This window comes from Rhinoderma darwinii, chromosome 7, assembly GCF_050947455.1.
Source record: "Rhinoderma darwinii isolate aRhiDar2 chromosome 7, aRhiDar2.hap1, whole genome shotgun sequence".
NCBI classification, from domain to species: domain Eukaryota; kingdom Metazoa; phylum Chordata; class Amphibia; order Anura; family Rhinodermatidae; genus Rhinoderma; species Rhinoderma darwinii.
This window is the reverse complement of record NC_134693.1, coordinates 94,041,409-94,057,625: the sequence shown is the minus strand read 5'-3', so window position 1 is coordinate 94,057,625 and position 16,217 is coordinate 94,041,409. Positions and strand designations below refer to the sequence as shown.

Here is a 16,217-nt window from a genome sequence, read left to right as displayed (position 1 = left end):
CAGAGCAGCTGTAGCTAGCGCTGAAACCTGAATCAGTCAGGTCAGCAGCACTGACAGGTTCAGTGTCAGACGGTTCCTGCGTATTTTGGCCAAAATACCAATTACCACCTTATGTTTATCATGTATATTCTTTCAGGATGCAGCCAGGCTTTTAATGCTGGGGTGTAGTGGGTTATCAGTACTTAGTGTGGTGCACCTAGATCATGCTGGGCACCTAATCTAATAGTATGGGCGTAATCAATAGGCTGCAAGCCGGCATGGTGCACTACACGTAACAGAGTGACTGGCACCCTTGTACAAGATCTGTGTGAAATGATACCAAGCAACCACCCCCCTCACGAATAGTAGGTGTGAGTGGTTGTTCATCCGTATTTTGAACCTGTGCAACCTCCCTCCATGTGGCATTGTGGTTTTCTGCATCCTGCTGGGAGTTGGTGATTGGGTCACTAGCAAGAGGTCAGGTCAAGTGGCAGGAAAGTATGGCCAAAAGGTACAGGCAGAGGTCAAACACAGCAAAACCAATAAACGATATTACAGATATGCACAAGACAAGCTTGAATGAACCAAATTTATTTTGGCAGAGCACAGAGGGGAGGACCCTTTATACCCAGGAAAACCTGGGTGGAATAATTTGGCGTAAACTGGCACATAAAAGGGAACCTGTCACCAGCATTTCACCTATTAAACCAGCAATACCTGGCAGAAGTGGTAGAAAAATCATTTTTATGTAACCTACAGTTACCTTCTACATAGGCTCTATACCTTTAGCAGATCTTCGTTCGAAAAGTCATATCTTCATTCCTCAAGCTTTTCCAAGTTAACTCTGCCTGCTTACTTTTGATTGACAGCTGCTCACCTTCCCCCAGCACACACGAAATTCCGCGCTTCCGCATCGATGTCCTGTTCTGGTGCGTGCACGCACCAGGACACCATAGCGCACATGCGCGGGAACTATATTTGAGGCCTGGACCAAGCAGGGTAGGGTATCGGACCATCCATGACGTGAAACGTGCGCTATCTTAGACTAGATTTTGCCAGAGTGGGCTAGTTTTTAGCGGTGGGCAGGCACCAGAAGAGGAAAGAACGAGACTGACGGATTACTACCATAAAAAGCGCAAAATTTTTGGAGACCGTTATTTACGATCAGAGAAGTTTAGGAGAGGGGATAACTACAGGGTGGGCCATTTATATGGATACACCTAAATAAAATGGGAATGGTTGGTGATATTAACTTCCTGTTTGTGGCACATCAGTATATGGGAGGGGGGAAACTTTTCAAGCTGGGTGTTGACCATGGCGGCCATTTTGAAGACGGCCATTTTGTATCCAGCTTTAGTTTTTTCAATGGGAAGAGGGTCATGTGACACATCAAACTTATCGAGAATTTCACAAGAAAAAGAATGGTGTGCTTGGTTTTAACGTTACTTTATTCTTTCATGAGTTATTTACAAGTTATGGGTGACATTATGGGTGTCAGGTCTGAGCATTCCTAGATGAACAGTTTCCTGGAAAGTGGATTGGTTGTCGTGGGCCAGTTGAATGGCCCCCTAGGTCTCCCGATCTGACCCCCTTAGACTTTTATCTTTGGGGTCATCTGAAGGCAATTGTCTATGCTGTGAAGATACGAGATGTGCAGCAACTGAAACTACGGATACTGGAAGCCTGTGCTAGCATTTCTTCTGCGGTGTTGCTATCAGTGTGTGTAGTGTGGGAGAAGAGGGTTGCATTGACAAGCCAACACAATGGGCAGCACTTTGAACACATTTTATAAGTGGACAGAAACTTGTAAATAACTCATGAAAGAATAAAGTAGCGTTAAAACCAAAGCACACCATTGTTTTTCTTGTGAAATTCTCGATAAGCCATCTGTTTGGCTCTGTGAAAAAGGGTTTCTAAATTTTATTAAATACAATGAGATTAGGAGGCGTGGCTTGGAAATGGCGCTGACCAGACGTGCTGCTTGAGAGCTCCGTCCCGGCACTTCAATAACCCGATCATAAGCACTGTTAGAAGCTGAAGTACACATACCTGATGGTGAGGAAATCCAAGGCAACCTCTGGGACCCCATATCAGACGAGACAGATGTCGTCGACCGGCTCAATTCAGCGTTTCCTCACGGACACGGCTGCTGGAGCTCCTTCCAAGATGGCGCCGCCGGAGGGGAGACAAGACGGCGTGGGGACTCCGCTAGTTGAGGGGCTTTCATCTGCGTCCACCGATGCTGTTCCAGGTACCGGTTGTACCCTCTCCTCTCCCTGTGGGACAGTTTCCACCCATGCTGGCTGGGGGTGAGCAATGTTCTCTTGGGACTGTCATGGCGTTTCCCGCTCTGGAGCGCTCGCCACGTGGTGCCTGTCATGGCGGCCGGGTCTCACCTACTTTCTCCTCTTCTATGTCGGGGCCTTCATCATTACCCCCATCTCCTTCAGCAATACAGCAGGCCACACGTCTCAGTCTCGCTGCCCCAGGGGATGATTTACAGGGATTGAGGCTACAGTTATCTGCTCTAACCACTAAACAGGACATGGAGCGTTATATTAATCGCCTGGAGACCACTTATAAATCGGAGATTCAATCGCTCACTAATAATCTCTCTCACTTGTCTGATCAAGTACAGCGTATGGAAGGCGATATCTCCTCTGTCTCAGTGCAACAGGCTTCACATGCTGATCGTTTGGAGCAAAACTCCCACCAGATTCACATGCTTTTTAATCTTTCGGAAGACCATGAAAACTGGAACCGTCGTAACAATATTCTACTCAGGGGTATTCCTGAGGATGTCTCCCCTGGGCAACTTATACCCACTCTACAGTCTATGTTTAACTCCTTACTGGAGCGCCCCACTGATGATCCTCTGGAGTTGGATAGAGCTCACAGAACTCTCGGTCCTTGTAACCCGGATCCTGACATACCTAGAGATGTCTTATGCAGAGTTCACTTCTTCGCTCTCAATGAACGGATCATGAGGAAGGCCCGTGATAAAGGCGACGTTTTATTGAATGGTGTAAAGATCCAATTCATGTCTGATTTGTCTAGGATGACTTTAGACAAGCGAAGAGTGCTGCGTCCTTTGTTGGATGTGCTAAGAGAGCATGACATTTCTTACTCGTGGGGATACCCCTTTCAGTTACAGGTTCGAAAAGATGGCGGGTTGCGGATTGTTCGAGATCCCGGGGATATTCTGGATTTTTGTGCTGTTCTTCATTTGCCGCGAGTCTCTATACCTGAATGGCCTTATGTTCCTCAGCCGCCCTCGCGTCCACGATACCGAAGACGTGGCCGCTCCCCTGCCTCTCCTGTGAGGCATAATGGTGGTCGGGATGCTTCTCCATTAGGAGTCCTTCCTGCGGTATATTGTGAAGTCTGCTGTTGGTTCTTCAATTCGGCCTACGCCCTGTGAGGCCGTTTGCTGCTCACATGTTCCTATGATTCACCTGTTGCCTGCTTAATTTTCTTTTAGGTGGACTTTTATGTTTTATGCCATTTCTTGCTAATTTACAGCTCCTGCTGGGCTATCGACATTAATCCCATATGAATGTTCACTTCATATTTTTGAATGCCTAAATGTACATGTATGTTGCCAATAACTATATGTTGGGAAGTCCTTTATTGGGGTTCTCTGCCTGTTTCGGACTGGGTCACGTACCTTATGCTATATGCTCTCTGTCCTTGGTCTTTGGCCCTAATATTTCGTCACCTGGTTTCCCTTCCTTTTCCTTAATCATTTCTTTCTTATCAATTCAGCTATGTTTTATATTATTGCTGGGTTGGGGGGTGCAGGGCGCTGGCTAGACCTTGTCCTGACACCACTTCTCTTAGGGACCCACTGGTTGTATCTGGTGTTTACTGTATTTGGATTGTTTCTCCTTGATTAGTTCAGGGAGTGGGTGATCATTTCACCCGTTTTGTTTGTCTTTGTTGTCGTGTTATCCCTTCCTGGTTTGTCTTGTCTTTGTCCCTGGTACGATAGTACACAGTATTGGCTTGCTCATTCGGACTACGGCGATATGGCACAGTTGAAAGTCTGTACCCTTAATGTTAGAGGGTTTAATGTCCCTGAAAAACGCTCACAGGTACTATATCACATGCACAAAGAGCGGGTGCAGATCCTGTTTCTACAGAAAACTCATTTTCAGGTGGGCCATACCCCTCAGTTTACTAACCGGTATTATCCGGTTTGGTTTCACAGTGCCAACCCAGACGGTAAATCCAAATGGGCTAGTATATGTGTCCATAAATCACTTGCTCATAAGACCATTGATGTTCTGATCAACCCAGGTGGTCGGTTTGTCTATTAAGAACAAGATTTTCACATTGGCTAACTTTTATCTTCCTAATCAGGACCCGGCTCGGGTGTGTCGTGTATTTCTCAGGAAATTAGAGGAGTTTTCGGAAGGTGTTTTACTTGTGGGAGGTGACTTTAATTTAACTTTTGATGCCAGGCTTGATACCTCCTCGGGCAGGTCTGCTGTTCCTAAGACACAATTGGCAGCCTTGATGACTACGATGCACTCTATGCAATTGATTGACGTGTGGAAGGTTCTCCATCCTCAGGTACGAGAATATACTTATTTCTCTCCATTGCACAATATATACAGTCGTTTAGATGCCTTTCTCGTTAGCCATCACTTACTTACTTGGCGCTCTACTTCTGAGGTGGGTCCCGTGTTTTGGTCGGACCATGCCCCGGTCTTTTTGTCTCTTACCTTCCCTGACTCGGCACCCACGTTCCAGTCTTGGAAGCTTAATGATAATCTCTTACGTGATACGGTGTGTATGTCTGCCCTTAAAGATACGCTTAGCTCTATTTTCGCGGTGCACGCCCACGACTCTACTTCGCTACCTTTACAGTGGGAGGCGGCATTGAAGTGCGTGGTTAGGGGTGTCCTGATTCAGAACGGGGCTCGTTTGAAAAGGGAAAAAAAGGGGTTTGCGCGGCTCTTGGAGCGGATACAAGAGTTGGAGTCCAGTCATAAGCGTGCTCCTTCCTCCTCACATGTTTTTTCTGAACTCACTACGACGCGAGAATCTCTGCGTTCTTTGCCAGACCAGTTGCATGCTAGATTTCGGGATCGGATGTGCAAACACTCCTACAAATTTGCGGACAAATGTGGTCGGACTTTAGCCCGGATTTTACATCCCCGTACGCAAGCATCGTATATTCCTAAAATTGCGTCTCTCACTGGCGGCGAGATTCATGACCCAGTCGGTATCACTGAATGTTTTAGGCAATATTACTCCACTTTGTATAATCTCAAAGGTCATTTTCAGGACATGCAGGCTGATGCGTTACGAGAGAAAATTGATCAGTATGTGCAAGACACGGCTTTGCCGTCTTTGGAGGCTGGGGACGCCTTGGGACTTGAGGAAGAATTTTTGGAATCCGAAGTCTTACAGGCGATTGGAGATTTTCCTTTTGGCAAAAGTCCAGGACCTGATGGGTTCAACAATAGATTTTATAAGACGTTCATGGATCAACTTGCTCCCTTTTTTACGAAAGTCTTTAACTCTCTGTCTTCCTCTTGTCTCTTTGCGCCTCAGTCTCTTGAGGCTAATATTACTCTCCTACCGAAACCGGGTAAGGACCCCATGACGTGTGCAAATTTTCAGGCCATCTCATTGATTAATGTAGATGTTAAACTCTTTGCAAAATTAATTGCAGCCAGACTTTCTCCGCTATTACCGGGCTTGGTCACGGATGATCAGGTAGGGTTTGTGCATGGTAGAGAAGCCCGGGATAATACTAACAAGACCCTGCTTTTTGCATCTTATTGTCAGTCGCGCAAGAAACCGATGTGTGTACTTTGTCGATGCCGAAAAGGCTTTCAATAGGGTACACTGGGTGTTTCTCCGCAGTGTCTTGAATCAGGTCGGCCTTGGCTCTACCATGGTGGCTAGGATTATGGCTCTATATCACAGGCCTACAGCTCGGGTACGAGTTAATGGTCTCTTGTCTGATTCTTTGCCTATTACAAATGGAACAAGACAGGGGTGTCCACTTTCAACTCTGTTATATGTGTTAGTCATGGAACATCTGCCCGTGGCACTGCGGAATAACCCCAACATTCAGGGCGTTTGCGTCAGGGCTCAACATCACAAGTTAGCACTGTACGCTGATGATCTTTTAGTAGTGTACCTCACGACTCCAATGATTTCTTTGCCATCTTTGACGGGGTAGTTTGAGCGATTTGGTCACTTGAGTAACTTCAAGGTCAATTATTCTAAATCGGAGGCGCTGAATGTATCTCTGGACGCCCCTCTAGCTGCCCATCGTGCTCGGGTTTTCCCGTTTAGTGTATGTTCATACGGCTTATTTACGGACGTAATTCGGTCGTTTTACGCCTCGAATTACGTCCGAACATGCGTCTCGATAGCGTTGGGAAACATCTGCCCATTGAAAGCAATGGGCTGACGTTTGTCTGTTCACACGAGGCGTATATTTACGCGTCGCTGTCAAAAGACGGCGCGTAAAAAATAGAAACCCGCGCCAAAGAAGTGTCATGTCATTTCTTCAGACGTAAATGGAGCAGTTTCCCATGGACTCCATGGAAAACTAGCTCCAGTTACGTCCGGAATGGACGCGGCGTTCAAGCGCCTGCACATGCCGTTACGGCTGAAATGACGGGGCTGTTTTCTCCTGGAAACAGCCCCGTAATTTCGGCCGTTACGGACGCGGCCGTGTGAACATACCCTTAAGTGGCAAACTGCATCTTTAAATATTTAGGGATACATATCCCCACACATTTGTCTGACCTGTTTGTCCTGAACTACACACCTCTCTTACAGCGTACCTTGCGAGTTGGAGGCATTTGGGGGTCGGCGCATGTCGTGGTTCGGACGTATCAACGCGGTCAAAATGGATATTTTACCGAAATTTTTGTACATATTTCAAACTGTCCCCATTGTGGTTCCTGCGTCCTTCTTTAAGACCTTGCATAGGGCTATAACCAAATTTGTATGGGGCTCTTCTCGGCCTCGGCTTAGATTTTCTACTCTCAGTAGGCCCAAGGTGGAGGGAGGTGCAGGCTTGCCGGACTTTAAGCGCTACCATCATGCTGCGATTCTCATGAGGTTGGTGGACTGGTACCATGCGGCTGCGGGTAAGCAATGGGTGCGAATCGAGAATAAAATGCCCTCTCTTGCATTGTCCTCTTTACCTTGGTTGTCTGGTTTCCAGCGACCAACGTCCTCCCTGCCTTTCCTCACACGTCAGTTTCTTGTGGTATCGGAGCGGATCATTGGTACCCTGGACATTGCTTACCGTCCGGGTCCTTTGACTCCTCTGTTTGATAATCCTTCCTTGCCTCCAGCGGTGGGTGTGGACACATTCCTCTGTTGGGGGAGACAGGACGGCGGATACTTGGCGCAGACCCTTACACCGGAGGGTACAATTTTGCCGCTTGCTGCTGTTTCTGAGGCCTGCCCGGGGAGACGATCAATATGGTGGTCCTATTTTCAGCTGTGTTCCTATCTCTCTTCCATGGGTGATTGTCTTGTGTTACTGCAGGGTAAGACTCCTCTGGAACATTGTCTGTCTTTAAAGAGGCTCTGTCACCATATTTTGCAACCCCTATCTCCTATTGCAGCAGATCGGCGCTGCAATGTAGATAAGAGTAACGTTTTGTTTGTTTTTTTTAAAACGAGCATTTTTGGCCAAGTTATGACCATTTTTATATTTATGTAAATGAGGCTTTCTAAAGTACAACTGGGCGTGTATTGTGTGTGTTACATCTGGGCGTTTTTACTTCTTTTACTAGCTGGGCGTTGTGAAGAGAAGTATCATCCACTTCTCTTCACAACGCCCAGCTTCTGGCAGTGCAGACACACAGCGTGTTCTCGAGAGATCACGCTGTGACGTCACTCACTTCCTGCCCCAGGTCCTGCTTTGTGTCGGACGAGCGAGGACACATCGGCACCAGAGGCTACAGTTGATTCTGCAGCAGCATCGGCGTTTGCAGGTAAGTCAATGTAGCTACTTACCTGCAAACTTTCTGAATGCTGTTTTGAATACTTTGACGGGTGCAGTTTTTAATATGGGGCGATTTATGGGGTCTATCTAGTACATAAGGCCCTTAAAGCCGCTTTAGAACTTAACTGGTCCCTGTAAAAATCGCCTTTTGAAATTTTCTTGAAAATGTGAGAAATTGCTGGTAAAGTACTAAGCCTTGTAACAAATAATGTTGAAAAAATTATGCAAATATAAAGTAGACATAAGGAATATGTGAAATAGTAACTATTTTGTGTGGCATTACTACCTGTTTTGCAAGCAGATACATTTAAAATTAGAAAATGTTTGCAAATTTTCTCTAAATTTTGGTGCTCTTCACAAATAAGCAATGAATTTATTGACCACATTTTTCCACTAATATAAAGTACAATATGTCACGAGAAAACTATCTTAGAATCGCTTGGATAGGCATAAGCATTCCAGAGTTATTACCACATAAAGTGACAGATTTGAAAAAATGGGGCTGGTCCTGAAGGCCAAAATGAGCTCTGTCTTGAAAGGGTTAAGCAACTCTTTACCATAAATCTAAAATCGCTAATAAAGTGGTGAAAACAGATCTTTTTAAAAAAAAAAAAAAGCACTGCTGTTATCTACATTATAGCGCCGATCTCCTTATGTAGGAGATAGGCCACTTATAATGTGGTGACAGAGCCTCTTTAAATAATGGTATATTGTAATAGCTCAGACTTCTACAGATGCAGCAATACCAATTTTTTTAATTTTTTACATTGTGCTTGGAAAAAAAAAAAGTGAAAGTGTTATTTTTTAACTTTAAATATTTTTATATACTCCTGAAAATGTATCTAACTTTTTTTTGGACACATTTTATTAACTCCCTTATGGGACTTGAACCAGCGATCGTTAGATCGCTGGTACAATACACTGCAATACAAAATTTATTGCAGTACATTGTAATTTCTACAGGCTTCTGCTAATCCCTGCCATAGGCATGGCTTAGCAGAGGCAGACCTGGGGGCCTTCATTAGTCCTCCAGGCTGCCTTGACAATCAACGGCGCTCCCCGTTCGCGATGAGGTGGGTGGGGCGTTGGGCTTTCCGAGGGGGCCGCCCCCTCCTAACTGTTTAAAGGGGTTTTCCCATGAAGAACATTTATGACATATTCACAGGATTCCTGTAGATATGTCATAAATGTCCTTCATGGGAAAAACCCTGATTGCGCCATTTAACTAGTAAACAGCCAGGAAAACCGCAAACGCTGTTCCTGGCTGTTAGAGCAGTGTGACACCTGCAGCTGACACCTGCAGTGTATCGAGCGCGCTACAAACATCACCCCCCCTCCCGCTCTATGACGTGCCAGAACGTCATGGGACGGGAAGTGATAAAGGAAGAGGTACGTGTGTGGGGGGGGGGGGGTCTGGCGGACCCTTGACTGACGACTAAGACGCAGGGACCTTTTATCAAAATTTATTCTTGCTAAAAAGTGTGTCTTCTAGTCAGAAAAATACGGTAATTATTTTTTAAGTCCGTTCCTCTGTACAAGGAGAGTGCTATTGGAGCCCAGTATGCAGGTACGCTGTGCCTGTTCCTACAGTAATAATTATGGCAAAGCAGGTTATAAATATCAGATTTTTGTCAGTATAATTTATGTGGATGCCCCTTCCTCTGTAAAAGGGGAGTGCTTGCTTAAGAAATCTCCAGGCCTATTAGAAATCAGTAGCAAGTACACTGTGCCTGCTCCCATAGTAAAAATTACAGTAAAGCAGGTTATAGACATCAAATTTTTAGCAGTAAATCCCACCAATTTTCATCCATATGAAAAATAATGGAGTCTGGCTTAAACAGACTAGATTGTGCGGTCTGATTCTAGTTTTCCCAAAGATGAATAGCACCAGAGATATCTGGCAGCAGGTTTACACCTCCACTTTTATTAATATAAAATGCTTGTTCAATCCAGTCAAACAAGTATGTAATCTGGGTTGACAATGGTTTGGTGAACAGTTATCGCATGGCTGCTGCGATCTTTATACTTTGGTTTTCTTTTCTTACCTTTTCTGTCTCTTCTTTCTTCTTTTTCTTATCTGATGCAATCTCAAGATGGGGGACAACAGTGGCTGTTGTCAGTGTTGGTGCTAGCAGTTGTGCAGGTAACTGGGGCAACGGTGGAGTTGGAGATGCAGCAGCAATGGAAGTTGGTGGTGAAGGAAGTACAGGAGTTGGTACTGATGTTGGGCTACTATCCAACCCATGCTCTCTCTTACTTTTACTATGTTTCTTGTGCCTTTCCTCTTTGTGTTTGTCTTTTTTCTTCTTGCTCTTTTTTGATTTCTTTTTCTTCTTCAGCTCCCGAAAGGAATCATCAATCACCAACTCTCCAGCCTCAAGCTCCCCTCCAGAGGATGAAGCGGAATCTGGTGTTTCACTAGGCCGAGGTACATGGCTTTCTTTCCTCTGTTTCTTATGGCTGCTCCTCTCCATTTCGTCCCTTGAGGATTTCTTGCTGCCCCTCTTGGGAGATGTGCCGTCACTGAGAACTGGAGTTTCTTGTAGTGGGAATATGTGTTCACTTGTTTTCTCCTGGGGAGAAAGTATAAGTTTCATCCTTAAGCCATCTGGTTCACGAAGCGTCAGAGGTTTAGGTTTTTTAGGTTTGTGTGAGAGGTCCTCAGCAGTTTCTTCTTTTTTACGATGTTCTTTACGCGGAATTTGTATAGGCAACTGGAAATTCACGGGTGCTGCCAGTATTTTCTCGGTTTTCTTGGAAGTGGACATGCTTGAAGTAATTACAGGAGAGGAAATGGAGTTAAGCAAGTCCATAGCTGTATCAGAGGTAGGGGATGATGAGCTGGGAAGGGGTTTCTTTTTCTTCTTCATGTCTGAGGAAGATAATTCTAAAGTACATAGAGGGTGAGATATTACTAGTCTGTTTTAGATAAGTCTAAGAAAAGAAGTATTGCACTTAAAAATACTGGAACTATCCATTAGACCGTATAAAATACAAACAAAGCCATATTTTCAAAGAAAATGTATGTAAATATAAAGAGAGGAGACACTGATAACGTACAGGTGCAAACGAGGTACGAGAATACATACATGTTCATGTACAGTTTATGTGTAAACGTACCTGGGTAATAAGCTTCATCTGAGGAAAGCTTCTTTTTCTTCTTATGGGACTCTGACCCGACAACCAATAAGTCTGCGTCCTAAAATCAGAATCATATATTAACTGCATTAACTAATGTATACACTTAGATTATACTTAATAAATGTATAGTTAAAAGGGGTATTGCTGTTACAAGTTATCCCTAACTTGCTGATCGGTGGGTGTCCGACAGCTGGGACCCCAACTGTTTACGAGAACAGGGGTCCCGTATCCCTCGTTTGAACGATCATTCTCTACGGTAGCGCCTGAAATAGCATATTACAGCGTTTGGCTATCTCCGGCACTCCCATAGAGAATGAATGGAGTGGCAGTGCGAATGAGCGACCTGGCCCTCCGTTTAAACAGGGGTACGGGACCCCCGTTCTCGTAAATTGACGAGGTCCCAGCTGTTGGATACCCACCGATCAGCATGTTATCAACTATACTACCAAAAGTGGTAACTTGTTGCAACCGGAATACCCCTTTAAGTATAATACTATGCACTAGCTCCGGTTCCTGACGCTATACAGTGGGCACCCACTGCTGATGATGCCGGCTCAGCTTCTGAGCCGGCGCCATCTCACTGATGGTACCGGAAGCCTTTTAGGCCCTGCCTCAAAGCGGGGCATAAGAGGCTTCCGTTGCTGGCAGACTGGGTGGCTAGTATTAGGCCTCCAGTTGCCATTGCAGCCACCGACAAGCCCAGCGATCACGATGCTGGGGTGCCGGTGGCTAAAAACCCCTCACATGCCGCGATCTCTATTGAACGCTGCATCTGAGGGGTTAGTCGGCCGGATCAGAAGCTAGCTCCTGTCCTGGCCGTTATATCAGGGTGCCAGCTGTAACATACACACTATATATATATATATATATATATATATATATATATATATATATAAGTTGCAGCAGTATGGAGGACATTAGACAGCAGTAATAAGTAGTGTGGCTGCAAATCCTGCACTGGGGTGACAAAGAAATCTTGCCAGCAGCGTGTCCTTGTGTGTCTCTCTCTCTGTCTCATGCGCTGCTGACACTATGTAAATGCATGGAGATTAACTTAACGGGGAGCAAACCAGCACAAATCGACAAGCTGTATTATCGATCGGCACTCGTTGAAGGTGGTTAAACACAGGCGATATAATCTAAAAAACACCTTTAAAGAAGCACTCCAACTTTATTCTTTTATTGCACATTGGTGTTTCAGTGGGGTGCTGTGTGTAGAAATGCTTACCGATCCCCGCATCTTGTTGTTTTTTGGGTCCAGCGCCGCTCATGTGATCTTCATTCTGACCTGGTCTGGAATCACGGCTGTTCAGAAAACCGGAAGTAAGGCTCTCAATGCATTCCTAGTTCCATATCCCATAGGAATGCATTGAGAGCCTGAGTTCCGGTTTAATCAAAAGCACAGTGACTCCAGACAAGTCAGAGGGAAGATCACGTGAGCGGCGCTGGACAGGAAAAAGCTAAGATGCGGCTATCTGTAACCTTTTTTGCACAAAGCACCACACTGAAACACCAATATACAAATGGAGGGTGCAATTAAAAAAATAAAAGTTCCTTTAAGCAATGTTTGACCTCTGTAAAATCAAGGGAGAGCTGCTTAAAATGCTAGGCTATAGATTATTTCCTCCTTTTTTCTAACAAAAACAAATCTGCCTGCTCACTTTTGGGATACTATTTACTATATCTGGGTCTAAAGGCAATGAATAAATAACTCACCTTGGATCTCTTTTTTGAAGATTTGCGGACTTGCTCTGCAATCTCTTCTTCCTCACGTAGTAGGTCTTTATATGATCGTTTTTTCTCACGCTGGCTTCTACCAGCAGCCAAGCTCACATCATCCATCCCACGTTCTAAATCTAAACTTTCTAATGGTCAAAAAGACAAGTAAAAGAATCATAAAAAAACAGGAAACCATTAAATACAGGTTAGATCACTTATAAATGTTCATTACTTGACACAAACTCTTTGCCAATTTACATTGCTACAATGTTAACGGGAACCCGTCATCAGAAAAGACCACTTTAACAACAAGTCAATGTGGTGTCCCTGCACCAGAAAAGAGCCATGTCCTGTATGCAAACTGACCATTCTTTCTACTGCTTCAGCTCTAGTGGGTTCACAGACTCTGTTCTAGGTATGCACGATTTATTAAAATGGATAACATTTCGATGCTGTGCGCTGGGATCGGTTCGATAGCATCAATTTACGTATATTTCGATACTAAGCTATGCGTCCGCACAGCTTACTATTGAAATACATGAAGAGAACATGGCGCGCGCACAGTACAGCGCCCGTGATGTGCTCTTCTTTCAGTGACCGCCCCGCTCGTTATTAGTCCAGGGCGCATCACAGTAGGCGGGAGGGACGCTCCTCCTTCCTTTCCTACTACCACCGATGATGATCTGCTTCTGTGTGTAGGGGAAAGGAGGGAGAACGGCGCAAGCGGTACAGACAGTGGGTTCCTGTTGACGTGCCGGTGTCGCTCGCGCCCTAAGTTTGGAATCAGGACCGCGCTGCAGTGTCGTCACTGAGAGGAAAGCCCCAGGCAGGTACTAGAGCAGAACAAAAGCCTAAAACAAAGGCACTAGCATTTATTTCAGCCAGCATTGAGGAACATTGGGGTTAATGTGACCCACATTAACCCTAATGTTGCCTTTACTATTAAAGGGGTTTTCCCACAAATCACATGAATCCCCTATCCACAGGATAGGGGATACGTGTGATTGCTGGGTGTCAGCCGCTGGGCCCCCATCGATAAGGAGAACGGAGACCGAAAGTCCCCCGAAGTGCTCCATGAGAATGGAGCATTGGTGAGCATGTTCAGCCAGAGCTCCATCGACGGAGACAGCGGTCCCGGAAGACCCATAGAAATGAATGGAGCGCTGGCCGGGCATGCTCACAAACTCTCCATTCTCATGGAGCACTTCGGGGGACATTGTCCCCCGTTCTAATCGCTCGGGGTCCCAGTGGCCAACACCCAGAAATCACACATATCCCCTATCAGATTCAATCCAATAAAAACTTTATGTAAAGAAAACGGTTTTTATTTTTTTGTTTTTTTCTTATATTGTTGCTAAAGTGTCGTATTGGTATCGAAAATTGCAATACTACACTAAGTATCGGTACTGAAGTCAGGTATCGTGACAACCCTACTCTGTTCACACCATACAGGGATGGAAACCACGACGGACGACCAATGGACTCCATTATAAGTCAAGACGGAGTCTGACGAGCACTGTCGGGATCCATCATAGCATTGTGGTCTCCATTATGAACAAAAACCACAACGCACATGTGAGTAGAGCATAACAACTGATGCTAGCAATAGACAGAATGGAGTAATCGCTCTCCTCTCATTGATCTATGCGTATGGACAGAGCAGTGCATGTTGGTAACAGTACACTACTGAACTTCAGCAATGGTGACCAGTACAATTAAGAGTGACTACCTACACAAATAAGATTTCTATGTTTTCCCGGACAGTACTAGAACCATTACTTTTGGAAAATACATGGAAAACTTCTCAGTACAATTGACTAATCCATTGCTACCTCTGCTGTCACTGTATGCCATGATCAGGTCTTCTCATCACGCAGTCTATGGAAAGGGTCTGGGATAAACCTTAGAGCACCCAACCTGTAAGAAAATAGAATTGTTAATGTTCTGTAAAAGACACTGGTTGAACATTTCATAAAAACATGGTCATATTTTCCCAAAATTGTTACATGGCTACGAAGTTGTTTTTTTTTTTTCCTCCCTTTGGTCTTCTTCAGACCACCCACTAAGCATACAATTCTGTATCCCCCATCAGTCTTTGTCTACACTTCTGCAGAGATGACACATCATGCCGACATATGGCCATGGAAGCGACATCAGTAATGTTGACACATTGCACCAAATTTATCATACTCTGTGGGTCATTTTAATAAATTTGGCACAATTTCACCTTTTATGAGGACTCCTAAACAGTACAACTCTATTGATATATATCCTACAATGTCTCTAACGGAGACTACTTATTCTCTCACAAAGCATTAGCCTTTAAAGAAAAAACAAACAAACCCATGACTATCCACACCCTAGCACAGGAGAAAAGCAGTCTTTCACTGGGTAATGCAGAAACAGGAAATGTGCGGATAGTAAATATCAAAGCGGAGAACCAGTCATACTGATCTACAGTGAGGGACATTTCTGGATCGCCACTCAAACATGGAGACCAGCTGCCATTTGGCCACTGTCTATGATGCACAACACTAGCACAAATTATCCATTAGGCAGTTTGAAGAAGTAACTAACAAATTACAATGGTGAGGTTGTCCAGCCTAAACCATTTATTACTATTCCACAGGAAACGGCATACTCGACGGCAACTACATTCAAACTACTCCTTGTCTCAATTACGCAGCTGGGGAGGACCGGTGGGGGTCGATTTAACACCTATCTAGGGGATAGGTAATAAATGTTTTAAGCTGGAAAACCCCTTTAAACTGCAAGCCAAAACAAGAGAATACATGTTCCAAAGGGATGAAAGAAAGGGCCAAAAATCACAGTTTAGACACCATCTGGCTTCTCTACATATTATACACATCTGCAGGTGCCTAAAGAGTGTGATTTTGGCTTCGTAACGATAGGTACACTTCAGGCTAGGGCTCCATGACGACTGTTGGTCGCAGTAAAATCACAGGTTCTCTCAAACCTCATAGTTCACTATAGAAACAAGCAGGTCACGTGACGGTTGCAGTAACCTACAATTTTACTGCGATCAAAAGTTGTCGTGGAGACTGAAGTGCCACTGAATTAATACGGTGTTTTAAATGAGGGCATCTTTAGAATGGGATGCCCACACTTTCATATTCCTTCTAAGAAGAATGTATATACAAAAAAAATCTAAATCTCTCTAATATTAAGCTATTAGGCATGCTGGTAATTAATTCTTAGGATTTGTATTTATTTTTTATAACACAGATCAGCACTTCTATAGCCAGTTTAGGGCAGTAGCTGACCTGTGCATATAGACAAGCAGTACCCAGCAGGGTAGTTGCAACCCTGTGCGAGTGCAAATGTCAATAACACAACCAGTACATTTACTCATCTGCCAGGAGGGTAC

General features: G+C 44.7%; 1 protein-coding gene across 2 annotated transcripts in view; it reads right to left on the bottom strand.

Annotated features, from left to right (window-relative positions):
- Positions 1–16,217, bottom strand: part of HMGXB4 (HMG-box containing 4) — a 58,638-nt gene that overhangs the window by 42,164 nt on the left and 257 nt on the right. For both annotated transcript variants that reach the window (XM_075833696.1, XM_075833697.1), the window contains exons 2-5: positions 14,662–14,746; positions 12,827–12,975; positions 11,090–11,168; positions 10,015–10,856 (exon numbers count right to left, since the gene is read on the bottom strand). In XM_075833696.1, coding sequence (XP_075689811.1) covers positions 10,015–10,856; positions 11,090–11,168; positions 12,827–12,975; positions 14,662–14,683 — 1,092 coding nt within the window. In that variant the 5' untranslated portion in view covers positions 14,684–14,746. The remainder of the gene's footprint in view (positions 1–10,014; positions 10,857–11,089; positions 11,169–12,826; positions 12,976–14,661; positions 14,747–16,217) is intronic.